This window comes from Brachyhypopomus gauderio, unplaced genomic scaffold (genome assembly GCF_052324685.1).
Source record: "Brachyhypopomus gauderio isolate BG-103 unplaced genomic scaffold, BGAUD_0.2 sc40, whole genome shotgun sequence".
Lineage (NCBI taxonomy): Eukaryota > Metazoa > Chordata > Actinopteri > Gymnotiformes > Hypopomidae > Brachyhypopomus > Brachyhypopomus gauderio.
Window position 1 is genome coordinate 1,806,956 of NW_027506868.1, and position 25,430 is coordinate 1,832,385.

At 40.2% G+C, this 25,430-nt stretch overlaps 1 protein-coding gene across 5 annotated transcripts in view; it reads left to right on the forward strand.

The window, feature by feature from the left end:
- Window positions 1–25,430, forward strand: part of myo1b (myosin IB) — a 151,923-nt gene that overhangs the window by 88,538 nt on the left and 37,955 nt on the right. For all 5 annotated transcript variants that reach the window (XM_076985301.1, XM_076985298.1, XM_076985299.1 and 2 more), the window contains 6 exons: window positions 2,253–2,357; window positions 3,951–3,997; window positions 5,511–5,574; window positions 9,952–10,050; window positions 16,370–16,473; window positions 18,714–18,861. In XM_076985301.1, the coding sequence (XP_076841416.1) occupies window positions 2,253–2,357; window positions 3,951–3,997; window positions 5,511–5,574; window positions 9,952–10,050; window positions 16,370–16,473; window positions 18,714–18,861 (567 nt within the window). The remainder of the gene's footprint in view (window positions 1–2,252; window positions 2,358–3,950; window positions 3,998–5,510; window positions 5,575–9,951; window positions 10,051–16,369; window positions 16,474–18,713; window positions 18,862–25,430) is intronic.

Below are 25,430 nucleotides of genomic sequence, written 5' to 3' on the forward strand. Positions count from 1 at the left end.
ACCTTATTTTCTGCAATGCCAATTGCTTAACCACGCATCTTTAGTTTTCTGTTGATTTTAGCAGGCAGTAGGATAAATAAAGTTGCTTTTATTCTATGCTTTCACATAGAAAAATAATAATGTAATTAACCATTGCAAATGCCTTCTTTTCTTCTTTTCTTGCTTGTCATCAGCACTACTACCATCCTGTGTCACATAATGTTGAAATAAAAAAATAAAAAAGCATATATTCTCTGTTTTTGAAAGCAGACCGGCTGGCTTTTTAGATCTAGTCTTGATGTAAATTATGTCATTGGTTACCTGTTTTCAGGCTTGTGTTGAAGTAATCTGTGATTCAGTCACAATCAGTGTTGGGAACGTTACTTAAAAAAAGTAATTAGTTGTAGTTACTCACTACTTGTTCAAAAAGGTAACTGAGTTAGTAACTGAATTACTCTATAATAAAAGTAACTCGTTACCAGGGAAAGTAAATATTTGCATTACACTTAAAAAAAATTATGACAATTAATAAGGATTTTTTGAAAAAGCAGTTTTTACAGTCAGTTGAAATTAGTAGATCCGAAAGGTGTTTAACTTTTGATATTTATTGCACATCAACAGACCAGTGCAGGATAAAATCCTTTAAAATCCCAAATCTTTGTATTAAAAAAAAGAAAGAAAGGAAAAAAAAGCACAAGTAAACAGTTACACTATATAAAGTGCATTTACATCTATCAAATTAAATTAAATTCTCTCAACCTGAGACAACTGGTTTGTTCACAACAAAAGTAAACTTAACAATAAAACCTCTATTCTTAAATAAATCAAATACCCAGTCTGGTAGACATTCAGGAACTTCAAGTATTTTCTTAAATAATGTTTATATTGCCACCTTGAAAATGCTAATTGTTCTTCGGCTTGCTCCTTACTCGCCATTTCTGCCTCTTCTCCGTTTGTGTCGTGTGTCACTGGTGTGCTTCAGCACGCGTGTAAAAACACTGGCTCTGATTGGCTACTATAACGCTGCCTTAGCCAATCGCTTACTGACTTGTTAAGTTAAACAGGTGTTACACCGAGAACTGTGACCTATCGAGATCTGTTACTAGTGATGGCAAAAGTGGGGCTTTTGGGAGATCAAATGAACCAATTGATTCAGAAAATGATTCGATCTTGTGAAATGTTCGAATCATCACACGCCACAGTGACATCTAGTGCGCAACCTGGGCCTAAATCCACAACGTTTTCTTAACAGAAAGAGAAGTAATTAAAAATGACATGAAATATTCCCCCATAGCATATTGTGTCGCTAAATAAATTTTAATCATGAAAACATATAATTTTGCAGAGAACAGGGTTGTTTTAATTATGTCATTAAGATGTATTTTTCATTATGATACACTGTTAGTCAGTGGATTGATATAACTGACATTTCATTTTACATGGCAAGGTAGGGAAATGTGTAATCCTTTTTTTATTAAACATTATAAGTAATCAGTAAACATTCTGATCTCAGACCAGCTGCTTGAACTTAAGTGCGGACTAAAATGTGTGAAAAGTTTTGAAACGTATCGTTTGCGTGACGTAATGAATCCCATTTTTGGAACAGTCACATGACTTTCCCATTTTGATAAGGACCTCGAAACAGTGTTTCAGAACACCGTGATTCAAATGACTCAATTCAGTTCGATTCCGCGTTCCGAGTTTGACATCACTATCTGTTACTCCTCCCTAGCCTGGGAAGGGGTCCGCTCGGATTACTGTTAGTATATCAATATATAGTAACGCACCGCTTTTAATGACCAGTAACGTCAACAGCATTGTAACGACAGGAAAAGTAATTAATTATATTATCCCGTTACTGACAAAATGACGCCGTTACCTAACGAATACCTAGTTATTCGCAACACTGGTCACAATGAAGCAATTTTGTACAATGCACTACACCAAAGTTATAATTAATTTACTTTTAACTCTTTCTTATTTCAAATCTTCTCGATGAAGTCTAGAGTCGTATAAAGATGAAGGTCTAGGCCAGGTTTACCGCATAGTCATCTTTTTAATTTATTTTTTTAATAGTAATTTCATTGCAAATACTGACAGTTTGGTGTAAATTGGACTTATATGGTTGACTCCTATAGGGAGTTGGCTGTCCTTATATGGAATTGGGTAGAAAAGCTTGACAGTCAGGACTGGTGTAGGAGGGAATTTTGGGCTTTGACTTGCTGCATTTAGCTGACTTTAACCCCTGACCTCTTCTGCATTGTGTTTTCCAGAGGCCAGCAAGCTGGTGATGTCATATGTGGCTGCAGTGTGTGGGAAGGGACAGGAAGTGAACAAGGTGAAGGAACAGCTGCTGCAGTCTAATCCTGTGCTAGAGGGTGTGTATAAAAAGGGGATTCTATTATACCTCCTTTACACTAGTTAATAAAGTTTGCAAGATATAATGAAATGTCATGATCAAAATACCACAAGAATCAAGCACCACAGTACACTTCTCACTCTGTCAAAACAGCCCTGCTCAAAACAACTGAACATGTTTCTTGGTTTCTTTCTTCTACAATGTGCACTGATGTATTTTTGGAGGCATTATGCATGTGTAGGGGCTGATTTTGTGATTTGTGCTCATCTGTACATACAACAGAACAGTCCATGTGCTTAGCTCTTAGCTTTGACATAATGTTAGCAGGTTCTGCAGTTGTAAAAACAAAGTACACCTTTGAAAGATGAGAGTGGTGGTTTTTTAATGATTGCATTAATGAAGTGTATAAGGAAGCCATGTTTTCTGGGCACACTACAAGAAAATCATATGTCCCATTTTAAATTATATATCTGTAAAGAACAGGAAACCATTCATTCTATAAAATATATTTTTTTCTTATATATGAGAGGCTCAGAATTTCTTTGATCTTATTGCTTCAAAGAATGTTTCTCACTACCGGTGTTTAATAAAACGTGAGTGCATTTTGGAAGAATGATTCTGCAGCCTTGTGTTAAGCAACATACAAGGGGATATCACAGCTGGAAGAGCTCCACACACTGTTGACCATTTGTGATGGAGTAAAAATTATTTAGTGGCAATTATTTAGAATTATTTAGTCTTATGAGTAAGAATATTATTTTCAGACCAAATTTTGACCTACAGAGTATTTTATTATTAACTGTATTTATTATTCAACTGAAAGGCAAATTGCTCTCAATTTAACTGTGAACCCAGAGACCTGGTACTGTTGTCGCATTTTAGATTACATCACTACTTCACTTTTAAGTTTTTTTCACGACAACTAGGATCTCTGGCTCATTTGTTCCCTTCGTTTTCTCATCATTTTATCCCAGCCGCAGCTTTGAGCCTTTTGCTGCTAATAGAGCACAAAGCTCTCTGATTTCTGTTGGAATGCAAATGGCTGTATTTTGTAACATGAACAGGAAATGCCTGTGAGTGATGAGGGGGATAGAAGTGCCCGCTTAAGCTCCACATCTGTGAGAGTTTAGCTGCTGGCTGTAGTGGTCCACATGTTCCAGGCTTCCTACCCTATGTTCTTGCTTCCATGGATGATCTGTACGACTGGTGTGCCACAGAAAGTACAGAAATATTTCCATGTAATTGCTTATACTTCCAGTCTTGATGTTAGCTGTGAAAAATCATTAGTTGTTGATGTTTTCCTACAAGGCTATGGAAGTTGAATGCATGGGTAAGTATCAGATGGTCCATAAACATTTAAAGCTTTAAAGATCACCAATCAACCAGTGTACCACATCTCTAATAATATAATGAACACGTGGTCAGTTTTCCCACATTCACTAAAGCCAGGTTTAAATTGAAGGAAAAAGCTTTTGCTGGTGAATGAAAGAAAACTGACATGTTCCATATTCTCAGATTATAGGTTTCCCCTTAGCTGTACACCTGCCTGAAGACACAAACATAAATGGAAATGTTCAGTTCTCCTACTAATTCAGTGTTAACCTATTTGCAGCTTTTGGGAATGCCAAAACTGTGAGGAATGACAACTCATCTCGATTTGTGAGTATTTGTGTACATTTCTTGCCAAAGCGCTGAATCACTGATTTCACTGAGAGTTTGCATGTAAGATTAGGTCCATGCAGACCGTTGATTCTACCATGATGATGGTTAATTGCAGCTGAACCAGTCCTTCTCCCAAACTGCTCTCTTATCGGCCATGTAAACCTTGGAAACTGAATTAGAAAGAATATGATTAGGCAGTTGAAACACTATATTGCCAAAATTATTTGCTCACCTTCCTTGACTCGCATATGAGCTTAAGTAACATTCCATTCCTAATAGGGTTCAATATGACGTTGGTCCACCCTTTGCAGCTACAACCCCTGGCAAAAATGATGGAATCACCGATGTCTGTGGATGTTCCTTCAGTTGTTTAATTTTGTAGAAAAAAGCAGATCAGACATGACAAAAAACTAAAGGCATTTCAAATGGCGGCTTTCTGGCTTTAAGAAAAACTAAAAGAAATCAAGAAAAATAATTGTGGTAGCCAGTAACAGTTATATTTTTAGAACAAGCACAGGGAATAAATTATGGAATCACTCAATTTTCAAAGCAGGGGTTTATGGCAGTAATACATTTTTAAATCAATTGAAAACAACTAGTTTCTACAATTGTGTTTAGCTTAACTAATTGTTGTGTATTTCAGATTAATTATTCTGTAAAGATAACTAAATGAAAACTTTACACCCCACATTTAAAAGTTATGAACTGCTGGTGATTTCTCTTGGGCTGAATATAATGTGTTGGCTTATAGTTTGTATTGTGGTATAATTTGAATAATGTTCGGATGTTAAATGAGAAATGACTCAAACAATTCAAGTCATATGTTTATTTACCCTTTCAAATGTGGAGATGTTCATGTAACTGAACATTTTAAAAAATCCTCATTGGCTTTGTGTATCATTTTATTCCATTTTGTTGGAGTTTTATTTTGATTGAAGGAATTGTTCTACATTCTCAGAATTCCTAGTCTTGTGATCACCATGAAGCAAACAGCAGAGACTCCAGAAAGTCACTCTCTGATGAGTTTTTGTCAAAATCCATTGAAACCTAAGGCTTTCCTATAAACCAGATATATTTTCTTAAATCATGTAAGTCTAATTCTTGAAGCAAGGTGATTCATGTGTTGCAGATAACACAGCAGCTTAAAAACCTTCAAATGTCAAAAAAGCTTGTTTCATATGACATATGACTCAGTACAAGATGTTTTCAAGACTTTTTCACTTAACAAGATATTCAAGATGTATTGTCCTAAAACAAGTCCCTATATCTTGTGGAAATGGTACGTGATTGGCAGTTATGTTTTAAATGAAGTCTAATGAGATATTTTGACTAGAAATGAGACAAATATACTTGGTAAGATTTTGATTTTTTCCAATGTGTAATCTCATCACTTGAGGACATCTTCCCTTCTATCTTGTTTTGACTATGCAAAAGGAAAAAAACCTTATCCACATTATTTAAACATGCCTGTATTACAAAGTAATACAAATTATTTATCTTGTCTCCACAGGGGAAGTACATGGACATCGAGTTTGATTTCAAAGGAGATCCATTAGGTGGAGTCATCAGTAACTGTGAGTTTAATAACAGGATGGATATTGGTTCCGCCCAACAGTGCTTCTGCGGCATTGTATAGTTGTGTGGTTATAAAAGCTGTCTCTTTTTTGTGAGCTCTTCAGATCCAGTGGTTTGGTCAGGAAGTTGTGTTAGGGTTCTGTCACACTGAAAAAACACCCAGACTGTTTCCTCCTCCTGAAGTTATGCAAGAGGGCTGGGACAGTCACCCAAATGCAGTTTGCTTCAAGGGGCTTTAATTTCAGTTTAGACTGTCTCCTCTAGTCTGCATCATCTCACACCCACACATGCCCAAAGTCAACCACACTTCTGTGAAACCAACCTGTTCAGTTAGGAAGCAACACTGATTGTGAATCAATTTCACCTGCTGTTGTGCAAATGGAATAGACAACAGATAGAAATGAGAGGCAATTAGGAAGACCCCCCCCCCCCCCTCCTATAAAGGAGTGGTTCTGCAGGTGGGCACCACAGACCACTTCTCAGTACCTATGCTTTCTGGCTGATGTTTTGGTCACTTTTGAATGTTGGTGGTCCTTTCACACTCGTGGTAGCATGAGATGGACTCTACAACCCACACAAGTGGCTCAGGTAGTGCAGCTCATCCAGGATGGCACATCAATGCGAGCTATGGCAAGAAGGTTTGCTGTGTCTGTCAGCGTAGTGTCCAGAGGCTGGAGGCGCTACCAGGAGACAGGCCAGTACACCAGGAGATGTGGAGGAGGCTGTAGGAGGGCAACAACCCAGCAGCAGGACCGCTACCTCCGCCTTTGTGCAAGAAGGAACAGGAGGAGCAGTGCCAGAGCCCTGCAAAATGACCTCCAGCAGGCCACAAATGTGCATGTGTCTGCACAAACGGTTAGAAACCGACTCCATGAGGATGGTATGAGGGCCCGAAGTCCACAGATGGGGGTTGTGCTCACAGCCCAACACCGTGCAGGACGCTTGGCATTTACCAGAGAACACCAGGATTGGCAAATTCGCCACTGGTGCCTTGTGCTCTTCACAGGTGAAAGCAGGTTCACACTGAGCACATGTGACAGACGTGACAGAGTCTGGAGATGCCGTGGAGAGCGATCTGCTGCCTGCAACATCCTTCAGCATGACCGGTTTGGCAGTGGGTCAGTAATGGTGTGGGGTGGCATTTCTTTGGAGGGCCGCACAGCCCTCCATGTGCTCACCAGAGGTAGCTTGACTGCCATTAGGTACCGAGATGAGATCCTCAGACCCCTTGTGAGACCATATGCTGGTGCGGTTGGCCCTGGGTTCCTCCTAATGCAGGACAATGCTAGACCTCATGTGGCTGGAGTGTCTCAGCAGTTCCTGCAAGATGAAGGCATTGAAGCTATGGACTGGCCCGCTCGTTCCCCAGACCTGAATCCGATTGAGCACATCTGGGACATCATGTCTCGCTCCATCCACTAACGTCACGTTGCACCACAGACTGTCCAGGAGTTGGCGGATGCTTTTGTCCAGGTCTGGGAGGAGATCCCTCAGGAGACCATCCGCCACCTCATCAGGAGCATGCCCAGGCGTTGTAGGGAGGTCATACAGGCACGTGGAGGCCACACACAATACTGAGCCTCATTTTGACTTGTTTTAAGGACATTACATCAAAGTTGGATCAGCCTGTAGTGTGTTTTTCCACTTTAATTTTGTGTATGGCTCCAAATCCAGGCCTCCATTGGTTTATAAATTTGATTTCCATTGATGATTTTTGTGTGATTTTGTTGTCAGCACATTCAACTTTGTACAGACCAAAGTATTCAATGAGAATATTTCATTCATTCAGATCTAGGATGTGTTATTTGAGTGTTCCCTTTATTTTTTTGAGCAGTGTAGTTTGCAATTGTCACAAAAGCCACAGATTTCTATCTTGGATGGTCATTTACTTTCATTGGGAATTAAATTATCATATATTTTGTCATTCATCCTAAATGTAAATTACCAGTCGCAAAGAATTGTGTATAGACCCTGTTTTACTATATGCCCAATACACCATTGACAAGGTTAGCTTGATTGCCCTTTATGCAGCAAAATAACTTTAACCTATACTGTATTTAGATCCAATAGTTGTTAATAATTCAATGTACTATAATTTATATCAAGCCATAACCCTTGACCATTGAAAACAAAGATTTGAGGTGGTAACGATTGCTATATAAAAATGGGACTGGACAAAGCCATGTCATGAAAGATAGCAGAGGATGCCATTCCCTAAAATCCAAAATATTAGAGAAGGTGGTGGCAAACCAACTGATTACAGTTTTAGATAATCACAATTGCTACAACTCTTTACAATCTGGGTTTCGGAAGAGGCATTCTACAGAGACTGCTCTCCTGAGGGTCTCAAATGATCTTTTAATGTCTGCTGATGTTGGTGACTGCTCTGTGTTTGTGCTGCTGGATCTCAGTTCTGCGTTTGATACCATTGATCATGAAATACTGATAAATAGGTTACGTGTCTGGGTGGGCATATCTGGAACAGCACTTGATTGGTTTATTTCTTATCTCACTGGGAGAAGTTTCTCAGTTACGATGGGAGATTACACGTCTGAGGCAACCCCATTAACCTGTGGGGTTCCACAGGGTTCAGTTTTAGGGCCTTTGTTGTTTTCTTTGTACATGTTACCTTTGGGGCAGATTTTAAATAGTTTTAATATTTCCTATCATTTATTTGCTGATGATATTCAGCTTTATTTCTCTTTTAAACCAAGTGAGGTTCATAGTTTGTCTAGGCTATTAGATTGTCTTCAATCAATCAGAGATTGGACCTCGAATAACTTCCTACAGCTAAATGACAACAAGACTGAGGTATTGATCATTGCTCCCGAAAGGCTTAGTCAAACGATTAAGCAAAATCTTGGGCTTCTTTCCTCTGCTGTCCACACTAGCCTCCGAAATCTGGGAGTTATTTTCGATCAGTCTTTAGCATTTGATTCTCATGTTAAACAGCTGTCAAGATCCTATTTCTTCCACTTGAGAAATATCAGTAAACTGAGATCTATAGTTTCAACAGCAGATCTAGAGATGCTGATCCATGCGTTTATTTCATCTCGCATAGACTACTGTAATGCCTTGTTTTCATCTCTGTGTATCAGCTCGTGGACGTTTACAGATAATTCAAAACGCTGCAGCGAGGATACTGACCAAGTCAAGCAGACGGTCTCACATAACACCCATTTAAAAATCCTTACACTGGCTTCCTGTAGAATTCAGGATCCAGTTCAAGATTTTAACTTTAACATACAGAGCACTACACAACACAGCTCCTGTGTATGTCGCTGACCTGCTCCACCCCTACACTTCATCGCGATCACTCAGGTCAAACAACCTGAGTTTACTGTCTGTGCCACGCTCATGTCAAAAAACTCGTGGAGACCAAGCATTTAAGGTGGTTGGTCCAAAACTGTGGAACACACTTCCTCCACATTTAAGATCAGCTGACTCTGTGGATACTTTTAAAAAACAGCTAAAGACTTTCCTTTTTACGCAGGCGTTTAGTTAGTTGTGGAGGTTGCAGCCGTTGACCTTGTGCACTGTATTTTATTTCTGTTTTATAGTGTGTGTTTTTGTGTTTTTGATTTATTTTATTTTATTTTATTTTCAGTTGTAAAGCACTTTGTGGCTTGTGCCTGTGAAAAGTGCTATATAAATGAATTTTACTTACTATTTTACTTACCTAACAATCCAGCAAATTTCCTACAATCCAGCAAATTCTCTACATTCCAAGTTACAACTTTAGGAAATTGTGACAGTGCAGAGGTGTTTCAGAACTTCCCATATCAGAGCTGATAAAAAAAATACAAATGAATGCAGAATGAAAGATTTAGACCTTTAGGTCTGCTTTGCTTCAAATACCTTTTATCTAACAATTAGGCGCTTAAAAACAGCTCTTGGGTCTAACTTCCTGAAGAACACGTGTACAATAAAAAAATAAATGACTAATAAAGTTGCATAATAATTTTATAACATCTATGTCTGACTCCCAAAGCTGTCAACAATACTGTTTGAGTGTAAAAACCTGTTTTGGTAATAGAAAACCAAGCTATGGTGAGAGTCTGGTGACATATGTGCTTTGGCATGCTTCCCATCCTCTCAGAGACTTTCTAATCATATGCAAACAAAACAGTCAAAGAGAGGTTAAATATACTGCTCTCACCTAGAATGCTCAAATATTTAGCCCTACTGTAAACACCCCTGTGCTCTATAGATGTTGCATGCTCTTTGCAGGTGGCAGCCTTGCTGTGATGCAAATTCAGCAGGCATAGTGCATTGTTACTTTCAGAAAAGTTATTTGCTCATTCCTCATTGAGTTTGTCTGGGATGTTAAGTAATATGATGCTTAGACTGACTTTCCTGATTGTTTCTTTCCTCAGATCTTCTGGAGAAGTCCCGTGTTGTGAAGCAGCCAAGAGGAGAAAGGAACTTTCATATCTTTTATCAGCTGTTATCTGGAGCATCAGAGGGCATGCTAAGTAAGAGGGACCACATACACTAACTGTACATGCTTAGTACTTACACCTGTATTGTACAGCTCTAAAATGGACCCATTATACAGTGCCCTCCATAATTATTGGCACCCCTGTTAAGATGGGTTAAAAGTTTTCAGTTTTTATTGCGGAAACATACTCTCAAACATACTCTCTAGAAAAATCTAACCATCAACTCAATTGAATTCCAAGGGGGGAACAATCCCTGACTAAGAAATAATTATTCTTCATAAAATCACCTGTTCCACAGTTATTGGCACCTGTAACAATTCTTAGGAAATAAATATGATTAAAGTATTTCTGTCACTTCTACAGTAGTTTACGAAGTTGATCAGAGTATGTAGGAACTTTTAATTAGTACTTCACAGCTTTTTGTTTCCCAGGGGTATAAATATGACTTGACACCAAGGCCATTTCTCTTCAACATGGGAAAGACAAAGTAACATACCATTCAAGTAAGGCAGATGTGTGTTGACCTTCACAAGTCAGGCAATGGCTACAAGAAAATATTCATGTGCCTACACCCAGTGGTGGACGAAGTACACCAATTATGTACTTGAGTAAAAGTACAGTTACCTTGCATCGAACATTACTCAAGTAAAAGTATTCACCTCAATTTTTTACTTGAGAAGTACAAAAGTATCTGCCTTCAAAAATACTTACAGTGGGGAAAATAAGTATTTAGTCAGTCACCAATTGTGCAAGTTCTCCCACTTAAAAAGATGAGAGAGGCCTGTAATTGACATCATAGGTAGACCTCAACTATGAGAGACAAAATGTGAAAAAAAAAATTGAGAAAATCATTTTGTCTGACTTTTAAAGAATTTATTTGCAAATAATGGTGGAAAATAAGTATTTGGTCACCTACAAACAAGCAAGATTTCTGGCTGTCACAGACCTGTAACTTATTTTTTAAGAGGCTCCTCTTTCCCCACTCATTACCTGTATTAATGGCACCTGTTTGAAGTCATTAACAGTATAAAAGACACCTGCCCACAACCTCAAACAGTCACACTCCAAACTCCACTATGGTGAAGACGAAAGAGCTGTCGGAGGACTCCAGAAACCGAATTGTAGACCTGCACCAGGCTGGGAAGACTGAATCTGCAATAGGCAAGCAGCTTGGTGTGAAGACATCTACTGTGGGAGCAATAATCAGAAAATGGAAGACCTACCAGACCACTACTAATCTCCCTCGATCTGGGGCTCCACGCAAGATCTCAGCCCGTGGAGTCAAAATGATCACAAGAACGGTGAGGAACAATCCCAGAACCACAAGGGGGGATCTAGTGAATGACCTGCAGAAAGCTGGGACCAACGTTACAAAGGCTACCATCAGCAACACACTACGACGCCAGGGACTCAGATCTTGCAGTGCCAGACGTGTCCCCCTGCTTAAGCCAGTCCATATCCAGGCACGTCTGAAGTTTGCTAGAGAGCATTTGGATGTTCCAGAAGAGTATTGGGAGAATGTCATATTTTCAGATGAAACCAAAGTAGAACTATTTGGTAAAAACACAACTCGTCGTGTTTGGAGGACAGTGAATGCTGAGTTGCATCCAAAGAACACCATACCAACTGTGAAGCATGGGGGTGGCAACATCATGCTTTGGGGCTGTTTCTCTGCAAAGGAACCAGGACGACTGGTCCGTGTACATGAAAGAATGAATGGGGCCATGTATTGTGAGATTTTGGGTGCAAACCTCCTTCCATCAGCAAGGGCAATGAAGATGAAAAGTGGCTGGGTCTTTCAGCATGACAATGATCCCAAGCACACTGCCAGGGCAACAAAGGAGTGGCTTCGTAAGAAACATTTCAAAGTCCTGGAGTGGCCTAGCCAGTCTCCCGATCTCAACCCCATCGAAAACCTTTGGAGGGAGTGTTGCCCGCCGACAGCCTCAAAACATCACTGCTCTAGAGGAGATCTGCATGGAGGAATGGGCCAACATACCAGCATCAGTGTGTCCCAACCTTGTGAAGACTTACAGAAAACGTTTGACCTCTGTCATTGCCAACAGAGGATATACAACAAAGTATTGAGATGAGCTTTTGTTATTGACCAAATACTTATTTTCCACCATTATTTGCAAATAAATTCTTTAAAAGTCAGACAAAATGATTTTCTCAATTTTTTTTCACATTTTGTCTCTCATAGTTGAGGTCTACCTATGATGTCAATTACCTGCCTCTCTCATCTTTTTAAGTGGGAGAACTTACTTAATACTGTAAGTATTAAAAGTAAAAGTAAAAACCTTTTTTTCTTAGCGTCGCATCAAAACCCCCAGGCCTACTCGATCAACAGGTGAACAGGAAACAGTGCCTTACATTTGCCTAGCAAACACAAAACTAACCTTTATTATCCTCACAACATTCATTTTCAAACTTTATCCATATTAATAATTCACACTAGAAAGGTAGACAAGTAGACAAACCGTTTAATATGAAAACATAATTCACCACCAAACAGAACAATAATTTAGAACCGGCCACTTCAGACCTAGATTGGGGGACTTTTTCTGAGGTTATACGTTGTCCACCACATGGCGGGACAGGGAAGCTAGAAACTAGCTTTAGCACCTAGAACTAGAACTATGTGCAGCCCAACCAACTGAACTCATAATATTAAACTTGGCCGAATAATTTATAATTTATTTATCTCCGATCTACATCTATGATTCAATGAGTTACTAGTTCGCTCTGGCGCCAACCACCGGCGATCGATCGCGATACTTAATGTGTCCAACAATTTACATTCGCCGCCACCCCCCGCCAACATTTTACACACATGCTGCCGCCTCGCCCCCCAACCCTGATAATAATAATGAAAAAAAATTTTCTTTCTTTCCTCTACAGTACCAAATTACATTTACTTAGTTACTGTCCACCACTGCCTACACCTGTGTCCATATCTAATGTCAGATGAATTATTAAGAAGTTTAAAACAACTGGAACAGTGGTAAACAAGCCTGGACGAGGATGCAAGTTTATTTTGCCACCACATAAAGTGAGGAGGAAGATAAGAGAAATAAAAAGTTCTCCAAAGCTCACTGTTACAGAATTGCAACAAATGGTAGCATCAGGCACTGTCTACATGTCAACAAGCTGTTTGGGAGGCATGCACAGAAAAAACCTTTTCTCACTCAGTGTATTTATATAGCCAGCCCCGTCTACTGGGGGGGACAACCGGGTCTGTTGTCCCGGGCCCCCAGGCCAAGGGGGCCCATCAAAGAGCCCAGCAATTTATTTTTTATTTAAAGTCTATAATTTTTAAATAATCTTGAAATCTTTCATTAATATAAAATTCTGTACTCAAAATAAGCTCAATGGCTAAAATATATATGTTTTTTTACCTATCTGCATATTTTCCATTAAGTGCATACACCCATTAAGTGCATACAAAGGTTTGATCCAGCACCGAGCGTAACCGGCTGGTACCCACCCAACAGCGGGAAATACAGTGGTGGATAGTTAAAGTAAACAGAAATCTGGAGCGCAGAAAATAAAGGAAAAACAATTTACAAATTTTTAAGTTGTGAAAAAAGTTTGAAGTGGTTGCATCTCCATCTCTTATCCTGACTCCACATGTCTTGCATGTCACAGTTCTTCTTTTATTCACAACAGCATAATCTTTATAATTGAACAGGATAATTTTTGGGAGCATGTTGCTTGTCCTCTCCGCACAAATTCAACACTGCTGCCCCCCCTCCACGTCCCCCCTCCCCCGATCGGTTACGGATAAACTGAGCTGAGCAGTTCACATTTTACAGCACCATTTAATACAAAATGATCCAGTTATGTGATTCTATATTACTTATTTATTATGTTAAAATAAGGGTGACCAGACGTCCTCTTTTTCCCGGACATATCCTACTTTTGAGACCTAAAAAATGTCCGGGGGGAATTTCAAAATCGTCCGGGATTTTGCGAATGAAGAGTGGGTAGATCGCATGACATTAAAAAGTAGTGTATGAATGACAGGCTATTGTCCATCTGCACTGATGGTTGTATTTTGATTCACATACATGGTAGCCAATCCGACGTCTAGGGTTTGACACATGCTAACCCCCCCTCCTCCCCGTCAACTATCGACACACGCCGCTAAAAAATAAATTTGTAAAAGGTGTCCTCCTTTTCAGAAACCCAAATCTGGTCAGCAAGACTGTCAACGGGCCTGTATATAGCACCTTATACAACAGTCGTCACAAGCAGCTTTACAAGTGTCCGAGACCAAGCCCCCAGTGAGCAGGCCAAGGGTGACAGTGGCAAGTAAAAACTCCCTAAAATCATGAGGAAGAAGACTCAGGACTCGACAACCTCCTCCTCCTCCTCCTCTGGCCAATGTCGGTCACCATAATAACAATTAAAGAGATAGAAAAACAAAGAAGAGATGGGAAGGATAAATAAATCTCATCTTGGTGTGTATTTATATACATGAGTTCTATATGTAATTCCTATTCAGTCCTAAATGTCTTGATGGTTGGTAATGGTAGTCATAGCAGGGGGGAATTTAGGGTGGTGAGGTCCAGGGCAGTGGGTGTATCAGTCATCCACACTGGTTAGTCAGGGCAGTGGGTTGATCCTTCATCATAGATGGTGGCTGGCCCAGGATGGATCTCGGGAAAGGCTTGTCTCTCCTCGTCTCAGTATTTCTCAGGTAGGCAGGCAGCCAAATGGAAAAAGAAAACAGGCAAAATTAGCTCTGTATGGGATCATATGTGGGACAGATGAAATTAAATTAAATTATTACAACCTAGACAAAAAGGCAAGACCAGAAGGTGACAGACTTTTTCCTAAACTGTGTTTGTCATCAGGTTTGTAAAGTCATCTGCATGGCAGTGAATGTTGACACCATGTTTGTTTATAACTATGCCCAATGGTAGCATATATAATGTAAATAATAGTGGTCCTACAATGGAGCCTTGTGGTACTCCATATTTCACTTTTGTGTGTTTGAGCGGAATACTACTGAGATCTACAGACTGATAAAGATTAGTTAAGTAAGAATTAAATGAAAGGGCTGTGCCTGAGATTCCAACCCAGCTTTCTAACCGTTCTACCAAGATCCTGTGATCTATTGTGTCGAAAGCTGCACTAAGATCTAAAAGCACTAGCAGAGATACATAGTCTTGATCTGAGGCAAAAAGGAGATCATTTGTTACTTTTGTTACCAGCCACAGATAAATCAAAAACTTAGTGCGTTTAGCTGATTTTAAAGACTTACGCTAGCTAGTCAACTGCTTGGTAGAACTACCTGTGACAAATTAGAAAAACTCGCAAAATAAAAAAAATCACTCTGCAGCAGCGTCAGCAGGAAGCAGCGTCACTCACAATCATAAACGCAAACATTTGGAGTTTGCTAAGCAGTACTGGGACTTCAACTGGCATGGGTCTGGCGTGACACAAGAGCTGAGTATGCAGAAAAGCAACTCATGCCCACTGTGAAATATGGGGGAGGATCAGTGATGTTGTGGGCCAGTTTCTCTTCCAAAGGCCCTGGGAACCTTGTTAGGGTGCATGGTATCATGAATGCTTTGAAATACCAGGACATTTTAAAACAATCTTGTGGCTTCTGGCCGCAAGCTAAAGAAGGGTAATCACTGGGACTTTCAGCAAGATAATGACCCTAAACATGTGGCCAAATCTACACAGAAATTGTTCACCACACACAGAATCAAGCTCCTCCCATAGCCATCTCAGTCCCCAGACCTCAACCCCATTGAAAACCTGTGGAGCGTGCTGAAGAGGAGAGTACAGAGGAGAGGACCCTTGGTCACTGGGTGATTTAGAGAGATGAATGGTAGAAGATCTTTCTGTATTCTCCCTTCTTTTTTTCTGAAACATTATAGAAGATTAGGTGCTGTTTTGTTGGCAAAAGGGTACAACGTATTAACATCAGGGGTGTTAATAATTCTGGTACACATGATTTGATGTTAAACAATTATTTCTTAATGTGGGATTTTTTCTTAAGCAGGGTTGCCAATCTAATGGAGGGCACTGTATATGCACTGGTTTGTGTAGAGTTGTGGTCAGACATTATTATTTATTTTTTTAATAAATAAAGTCCCAGAGTCCCAGGTGCTTCCCCCATCGTGCTTTATTTACACTTCATTGAACCATGGCCATTGTTGACATGCTTTATAAAAGAGAACAATGTAGAAGGCTTTAATTTCAAAAATCAAACCAAGCTGCTGGCAGTATTCTTTGCAACTTTACCTGACTTACTATGCCTGTAGGATACCCAAGACTCAGATGATCTAGGGCTATCCATTCTGCCATTGAAACACATACTATGCTACTTTTTCAGAAAAACTGAAGTTGGACCAGGATTTTAGCAAATATAATTATTTAAGTCTTGATTCAGCCACTGTCAATGGACTTGATGATGCAGCAAACTTCAGAACACTCAGGGTGAGCTGCCTAGTCACATGTTTTCTCTCTCTCTCCCCCTCTCTCACACACACACACATTCACAGATTAGATACGAGGATTTCATGGTACACTGTAATGCTATACTTTATAGACATGAATTTACTGAAGCAATAAGTGTCACTACCCCCATCCTTGATCTATTTCAGATCATTTAGGTGAGCTGAGCTTTTTATATTTTATTTGATTGAAGATTGGATTAAATCCTGTCCATTTACTCTGTCTTATTAATTAAATAAATGGCATGTTATGTAACATAAGCTTTGCACAGGGTCTTTCTGAAAAAATTATTTCTGAAACATAATTGAATTTCACCTCAATTGCTGGGAAACGGGAGACAAAAAAAACCAAATGTTCCTTTTTTAAAACTCTCCAGAATGGGCAAGATGGTACTTTAATATGTTTATATTGGCAAAGCTATATTTCCAAACTATCCTGATTTGTTCTACTGTGGACATTATCAGTAAATCCTTGTATCCAAGCTGAGATGCATTAAATACAGTACCAGGGTGAACAAGGCTGTATAGTTCTCCTGAATAATTTGGAAAATTCACTTCAGAGGGTGGGTGGCGGCAAAATCTCATTTTGCTATTATATTTTACTTTCATATATTTATACTACCGTTCAAAAGTTTGGGGTCACTTAGAAATGTTCTTATTTTTGAAAGAAAAGCAGTTTTTGTTTTCAATTTAGCTAACATTAAATGCATCAAAAATACACTCTATACATTATTAATGTGGTAAATGACTATTCTAGCTGTAAATGTCTGGTTTTTAATGCAATATCTACATAGATGTATGGAGATCCATTTCCAACAACCATCACTCCAGTGTTCTAATGGTACATTGTGTTTGCTAACTGTGTAAGGAGGCTATTGGATATTTAGAAAACCCTTGAAAACCCTTGTGGAAGTAGGTTAGCACAGCTGAAAACAGTTTTGCTGATTAGAGAAGCTATGAAACTGACCTTCCTTTGAGCTAGTTGAGAATCTGGAGCATTACAATTGTTGGTTCGATTAAACTCACAAAATGGCCAGAAAAAAACAACTTTCAATTGAAACTCGACAGTCTATTCTTGTTCTGAAAAATGAAGTCTATTCCATGCGAGACATTGTCAAGAAACTGAAGATTTCCTACAATGGTGTGTACTACTCCCTTCAGAGGAGAGCACAGACAGGCTCTAACCAGAGTAGAAGGAGAAGTGGAAGGCCCCGCTGCACAACTGAGCAAGAAGACAAGTACATTAGAGTCTCCAGTTTGAGAAATCGACGCCTCACAGATCCTCAACTGGCAGCTTCATTAAATAGTACCCGCAAAACGCCAGTGTCAACGTCTACAGTGAAGAGGCGACTCTGGGATGCTGGCCTTCAGGCCAAATCTGGCTAATAAAATAAAAAGAATAATATGGGCAATAGAATAATAAGGCTATCACTCAATTTTGCAACACCATGCCATACCCTGTGGACAGCGCTTGATTGGAGCCAATTTCATCCTGCAACAGGACATTGACCCAAAGCACATCTCCAAATTATGCACAAACTATTTAGAGAAGAAGCAGGCAGCTGGTGTTTTATTGGTAATGGAGTGGCCAGCGCAGTCACCAGATCTCAACCCCATTGAGCTGTTGTGGGAGCAGCTTGACCGTATGGTACGAAAAAAGTGCCCATTAACCCAATCAAAGTTGTGGGAGCGGCTTCTGGAAGCATGGGGTGAAATTTCTCCAGATTACCTCAGCAAATTAACAGCTAGAATGCCAAAGGTTTGCAATGCTGTAATTGCTGCTAAGGGAGCATTCTTTGACGAAAGCAAAGTTAAAAAAAAAAAAAACATTATTTCTACCTTGTCAATGTCTGGACTATATTTCTATTCATTTTGCAACTCATTTGATAAATAAAAGTATGAGATTTCAGGGAAAACACAAAATTGTCTAGGTGACCCCAAACTTTTGAACGGTAGTGTATATACTTGATGCTTTCATTGTGATAAATGTCACTGTTAATTCACTGTCCTGAAGCCATATATACATACAATACTATTCGCATTACTGATGATGATGCTAGATTTTACCAGCTATATAACCAATGCTATTTATTTTTAACATCTTTCCCCAGTACCCTTCAAGTGTCCAGAGCATTTGTTCACGTGACAATTTCCACCTGTTGTAGCATAATAAATGTTCATTCATCAGCTTTAGTAACGGGAGTTTACCCCTTGGTCCACCAGAATGCCATGCAGATCGTAGGGTTCCTAGAGGAAGAAGTGCATTCAGTGTTGGAGCTGGTGGCCGCTGTGCTTAAGCTGGGGAACATAGAGTTCAAGCCTGAGTCACGTGTCAACGGCTTTGAGGAAAGCCGCATCAAGGACAAAAATGGTAAGGGATTTTATTACTCCAGGCTCTTTCAGTGGTGTAAATGTGATGAAAATTTTTTGCTGATCAAATTTCTACATTTAGCCAACAACACTGTGTTTTCTCTCACTTTGAAGTTGAGTTTAACTGGAAAATCAAGTCAGTGTGAAGAAATATCAATATTATATTTGCTGTTAAATATTAGATTTAGATTTCCATGTTGAAGGAAATCTCCGCTTCCGGTGCTGCTCCATGTGGCTGCCAGTCACAGTCGCTCCTTGTTTTTTGTGTCTCTTTGTCTGTTTTTAGTTGCTAAACGTGTTTTTTTTTCTTACACTTCTAGCATGTTATGGGCACTAATACAGTTTGCATATGCTCTTAGTTGGCATTGCAAGACTACTTTCATAGAGTTTTTTTCTAACTTCGCTCGCGGCATGACTCACCGCATTGTATACTTGCGGGATCAGCTGCTCGCGTTGCGGAAGACGCCGCCTTTGTTTATGTCTCGACCGGAGATTCCAGCCGAGCTGAGGCGGCCGTACAGAGGGTGCAGAGCGGAAAACAAGTGGTGGGAGAGGAAGAGGAGATACAAGCCCTATCTCCCTTCCATCATCATGGGCAACGTGCGATCACTGGCGAACAAGACAGACAAACTCTTTGCTCTGATCCGGACATAGCGCGAGTACTGTGAGTTCTGTGCTTCACGGAGTCCTTGCTGAACCAGAACATACCAGACTCTCATGTTCACCTGAATGGATTTACCACTGTGAGGGCTGACATAGTTTTCCATCAGACCTGTAAGAAGAGAGGAGGGTCTCGCTTCAGTCTCGCTGTGTTCGTGAATGATAAATGGTGTATCTCCAGCCACATTACAGTGAAGGAGGTGATCTGTCAGCCCGACATCGAACTGTGTGTGGTCGGGATGCATCCGTATTATTTGCTGCGAGAATTTACGAAAATAGTCATGTGCAATGTGTACGTTTCTCTTTCCACCAATACGAACGTCGCGTGTGACATCAACTCGGCTGTCTCCAACGCATTCATCGCTGTGTCTGGTGACTTTAACCACACTTCTCTAGCTTCATGTCTGCCCACTCATTTTGTGAAATGTAGCACCAGAGAAAACAGGACACTGGACATGTTGTATGCTAATGTCAAAGCAGCCTACAACTCAAAAGCTCTTCCTCCACTTCAACGATCTGACCACAACCTTGTGGTCCTTACCCCACAGTACAAGCCCCTGGTCCAAAGACGGCCATCATCCACCAGGACAGTGAGGAAGTGGTCACCTGAAGCCGTAGAATCACTGCAGGGCTGTTTTGAGGCCACACAGTGGGATGTTCTCTGTGACCCACACAATCAGGACATTGATGAGGTTGCATCATGTTTCACAGACTAAATCAACTTTTGTGTGGACTTTGTTGTGCCCACTAAGACTGTTTTGCAACAACAAGCCATGGGTTGCAAGCAGTGTTGGGAACGTTACTTTAAAAAAGTAATTAGTTATAGTTACTCACTACTTGTTCAAAAAAGTACCTGAGTTAGTAACTGAATTACTCTATAATAAAAGTAACTCATTACCAGGGAAAGTAACTATTTGCATTACAGTTTAAAAAAAGTTATATGCCAATGAATAAGGATTTTTTTTAAAAGCAGTTTTCATAGTCAGTTGAAATTAGTAGATCAGAAAGGTGTTTAACCTTTGATATTTATTGCACATCCACAGACCAGTGCAGGATAAAATCCTTTAAAATCCCAAATCTTTGTAAAAAAAAAGAAGCAAAAGTAAACAGTTGCACTATATAAATTGCATTTACTTCTATCAAATTAAATTAAATTCTCTCAACCTGAGACAACTGGTTTGTTCAAAACAGAAGTAAACTTAACAATAAAACCTCTATTCTTAATTAAATAAATCAAATATCTAGTCTGGTAGACATTCAGGAACTTCAAGTATTTTGTTAAATAATGTTTATATCGCCACCTTGAAAATACTAATTTTTCTTCGGCTTGCTCCTGACTTGCCATTTCTGCCTCATCTCCGTTTGTGTCATGTGTCACTGGTGTGATTCGGCATGCGTGTAAAAACACTGGCTCTGATTGGCTACCATAAAGCTGCCTTAGCCAAACGCTTACTGACTTGTTAAGTTAAACAGGTGTTACACCGAGAACTGTGACCTATTGAGATCTGTTACTCCTCACTAGCCTGGGCAGGGGTCCGCTCGGATTACTGTATATCAATATATAGTAAGGCACCGCTTTTAATGACCAGTAACGTCAGCGGCGTTGTAATGACAGGAAAAGTAATTATTATATTATCCCGTTACTGACAAAATTACGCCGTTACCTAATGCCGTTATTTTTAATGGCGTTATTCGCAACACTGGTTACAAGTAACCTAAAATATCTCCTGAACCAGAAGAAGAGAGCCTTCAAGATAGGGGATAAGGAGGAGCTAAAGAGGGTGCAAAGGGAGCTCAAAATAAGGACTAAGGAGGCCAAAGAGGAGTACAGGAATAAGCTGGAGACCAAACTGAAAAATAAAACTCTCGTGACGTGTAGAGAGGTCTGAAAGATATTACTGGTTTCAACCTGAGCAGCTCTGGAGCAATAACCAATAGCAGTTATGAAAGGGCGAATAAGTTGAACCAGTTCTTTCTAAGGTTTCACAATGACTCCCCCACTACCCCATTGTCCTCTGCTGGATCTCCAGTTGTTTTGAACCTTAACACTTCACTAGAACAACAGCCACCACCATTAACAGCTCTCACCTCCTCCATACCAAACACTTACACCTACTCTGACAGTAATGCTCCTTTCAGTACCCCCGCTCAGGACCAGTCGAGTAGCAGTGCACCAAATTTCACTAAACTAAAAAAGCAAAAGCTGCAGGGCCGGGCAGTATTCAGTAGGGCTGTGTATTGGCAACAACTTGGCGATACGATACATATCGATACATAGGGCTTACGATTCGATATATCGTGATATATTGCGATACTGTATGCAAGGCAATATATTTAAATTTTTGTTTTTCATTTGTTTTAGGAAAACCGTCATAGTATAAAAACAAATGACCATATGCATATAATGTAAGCGGAAAAGGTTTACTTTGTAAACAAGCAGAACAGTGGGAGCTCCATTAGTCTTAATAACAGACCCTGTAACATCCAACATCATGACACTTTTTTCAACAGTTTTAAACACTTTAACAGAAATGAACAGTTGTTTAGATCAGATATATAAAAAAGTGCTTGCAGGACTATTTATGTAAACAAATTAAGAACATAAAAAAAATGTAAACAGACCCGCTTTAAAAGGTGGTTGAAATTCTAGTATGTATGCCAGTTTTTAATTGATCAGTCTCAGGTGGTTAGTAAAAGAAAATGCCAAAAAGAAAATGTGTCTCCAACATCAAAACTAGTTTTGCATAATCTGAACAAATAAATGCTTGTATCAATGAATAATGAAAGTGCTAGCAAGAGTCCTAACAAAATACTGAAGAAATGTAAAAACTAGAGGATATAAAAAAAACCCATATAAAATACAGGAACATCTTTCTACAAGCACTAATAAACAGTTTGTATGTATGTCAGAGCTTATTTTTTAAGGTCAAGGTTTTTGTGGAGGAAGACAAGCTGATCAACATGTTCAGCTTTCAGGACACTTCTCTGTGTGGTTACAATGTCTCCTGCAGTGGAGAAAACTCTCTCTGCTGAGACGCTTGTGCCAGGAATGCACAAAAAATTCTTTGCTACTCTGGATAGCTGAGGGTACTCCTGTTCGTGTTCTTTCCACCAACTGAGGGGATTTTCTGGGAGTGGCAAAGGGGTTTCTTCTCTAAACCTCTTAATCTCAACTGCAGCAGCATCATGTGTAGATTGTGGTGCAGCATTGTCTTTGGTAGAGGCAAATGTAGCTCCAAGCAAGTCTGACAATGCACATGAGCTCCTTGGTCTCTTTATGGGTGGCTGGGAGGCAGGGCCAGGGCCATTGTCAGCTGATTGATAAACCTTTGACTGATCAGTCTCCTTCACCAGACTGTCAGTCTGCTCTTGCTGCTAAAAAACACCAAAGCATCAAATCAATCTAGTTTTAATCTTACAGTAAATAAAAACAGTAGTAAAAAATAGGCTGATTTATTAATTATTTAACATAATTAAGGCGCACCATAAGGCGCACCTAAACGCCTTACATTTTCTCAAAAAATCAGCAGTGTGCCTTATAATCCGGTGCGCCTTATGTATGGGTTAAGTACAGAAATGGACGCTATAATTGAGAGTGCGCCTTATAATCCGGTGCACCTTATGGTGTGGAAAATACGGTACTTACATTCTGTTGCTTCTCTATGACAGCCACCACAGCAGCAGTTATTCTGGAGTAGGTATCATTGGTCTCTGCTTCAGAGAGAAAGGGTAGATCCTTAAATCGAGGATCAAGGGCTGATGCCATGCACAGTGTCTCCCTCTCATTGGCATATCTCTTTCCCAGATCTTGTGCTATAGCAGTCTTTATGTCCTTCACTGTCTGTGTGTAATCCAAGCTTTCTTCTGTGCCCATGACAAGCTTGGCATGAAGTGGGGCAATGATAGACAGAGTGGGCATGCTCTCCTCTGACAGTACCAAGGTGGCATCTTTCATTGGCTTGAGTGCCTTGAGCACATGTGATGTCAGTCTCGCTAAGTGTGAAGATATCCTTTTCACTCTTTCTGACCTCTGTTGAAAGGAGTGCTGCACAGATGGCTGGTTGTTGTTCTAAAAACCTTTCTATCATGTCGTAAGAGCTGTTCCATCTTGTGACAACGTCTGTGATCAATCTGTGGTTTGGTAGCTGGAGCAGATCTTGTTTTTGTTTTAGCTGGTGGCTGGCTATGGTGCTGCGTCTGAAAAAGGTTGTAACGCGTCTGATCCTGCTGAGTAGTCGCTCTACTTTTGGCAATTTTAGTGCTTTCTGCGAGGCAAGATTGAGGCTGTGTGCAAAACATTGTATCTGGGTCATTTCTGCAAGTTTTGCCGCGATATTCATATTAGATGCATTGTCCGTAACAATAACAGGAACTTTCGCTTCAAGTCTCCATTCAGTAACGGATTCCTTCAGTAACTCTGCGATGTTCTCTCCTGTGTGGCTGACATGCATCGCTCTTGTCTGTAGAACATAAGCGTCTAGCTTCCACTCACCCGTTATATGATGCGCTGTTATCGTTACGTACGATTCAGTTGCCCTCGATGTCCAAGCGTCGCATGTCAACGCAACCCTCTCGGACGAGCTGAGAGACTCTGCCACCCTCGTCTTTACCTCCTTGTACAACCTGGGTACAGCGATGTCAGTGATGTGTTGTCGGGATGGTATGGTCTGACGAGGCTCCATTATATTCAACATATTACGGAAGCCTTCGTTCTCTACAACGCTGAGAGGGCGCATATCTTTGCAAATAAAATAAAGTATTGACTGAGTTATTTTGGTTGCATGAGTTGAGGTTGGTGGTAACTTTAGTGTGTGAACTTGTCCTAGAGTTAGTTGAGAGGTGTCCACGCGTTTACCATTAGCCGTTTGCTGTTCTGCTAACTGCACATCAGAATGGTGTCTTGCTAAGTGTGTTCTCAGATTTGTCGTGTTCCCCGAATATTTTATTTTGGCGTGGCACATTTTGCAGATGGCATGGTTCTTATCGATCTTCGTTGTACCTTCTTCGTTGTAGAAGCCAAAATGAGTCCACACTTCAGCTCTGTACACCCCAGGAGCCGGTCTAAGGCTTTTGCATTCGGCCATCGCTAACGCAGTTAGGTTTGCTAATACAGTGAGGTGGAGATGCCGAATGGCTCAAGATTGATCACAGCACTGCCACCTCGCGGCCAGGTGGTTAAACGCAACACAAAATGAACCACTGTCTGCCATCTAGGGCTCGGTTGGTTAAACACAACTTAATTCATCGATACGGTGTTTTTGAGAATCGATACAGTATCGCAAGACATAATATCGCGATATTCAAGTGAATCGATATTTTCTTACACCCCTAGTATTCAGCCTAAGGTACTGAAACTGTGTGCTGAGCAGCTGTATGGAATACTTCAGCACAGTCAAGCTGCAGTCAAGGAAGAGTTCCAGTCAGGTGGAAAACTTCAAATGACTATTGGCCAGTTGCCCTGACCTCCCATCTGATGAAGACACTGAAAAGACTGATGCTGGACCACATGGAATCATTGGTCAGAGCTGCTCTGGACCCTTTGCAGATTGCATATCAGGACACCATTGGAGTGGATGATGCAATTATCAAAGTGCACTTCCACCTGGATACAGCAGGCAGCATGGTGAGGATCATGTTCGTTGATTTCTCCAGTGCATTCAACACCTTACAGCCTGTGTTACTTGGGGAGAAACTTCGGCAGATGCAGGTGGATGAATCTATCATCTCCTGGACTATTATTAGCACCATTCCGTTTCAACATCTACACCTCTGACATCAGATACAACTCTGGTACATGCAATCTGCAGAAGTTCTTGGGTATAATAGTCGGGTGTATAAGGAATGAACAGGAGGCTGAATACAGGAAGCTGCTGTCAGATTTTGTCAGCTGATGTAAACTGAACCAAGTGC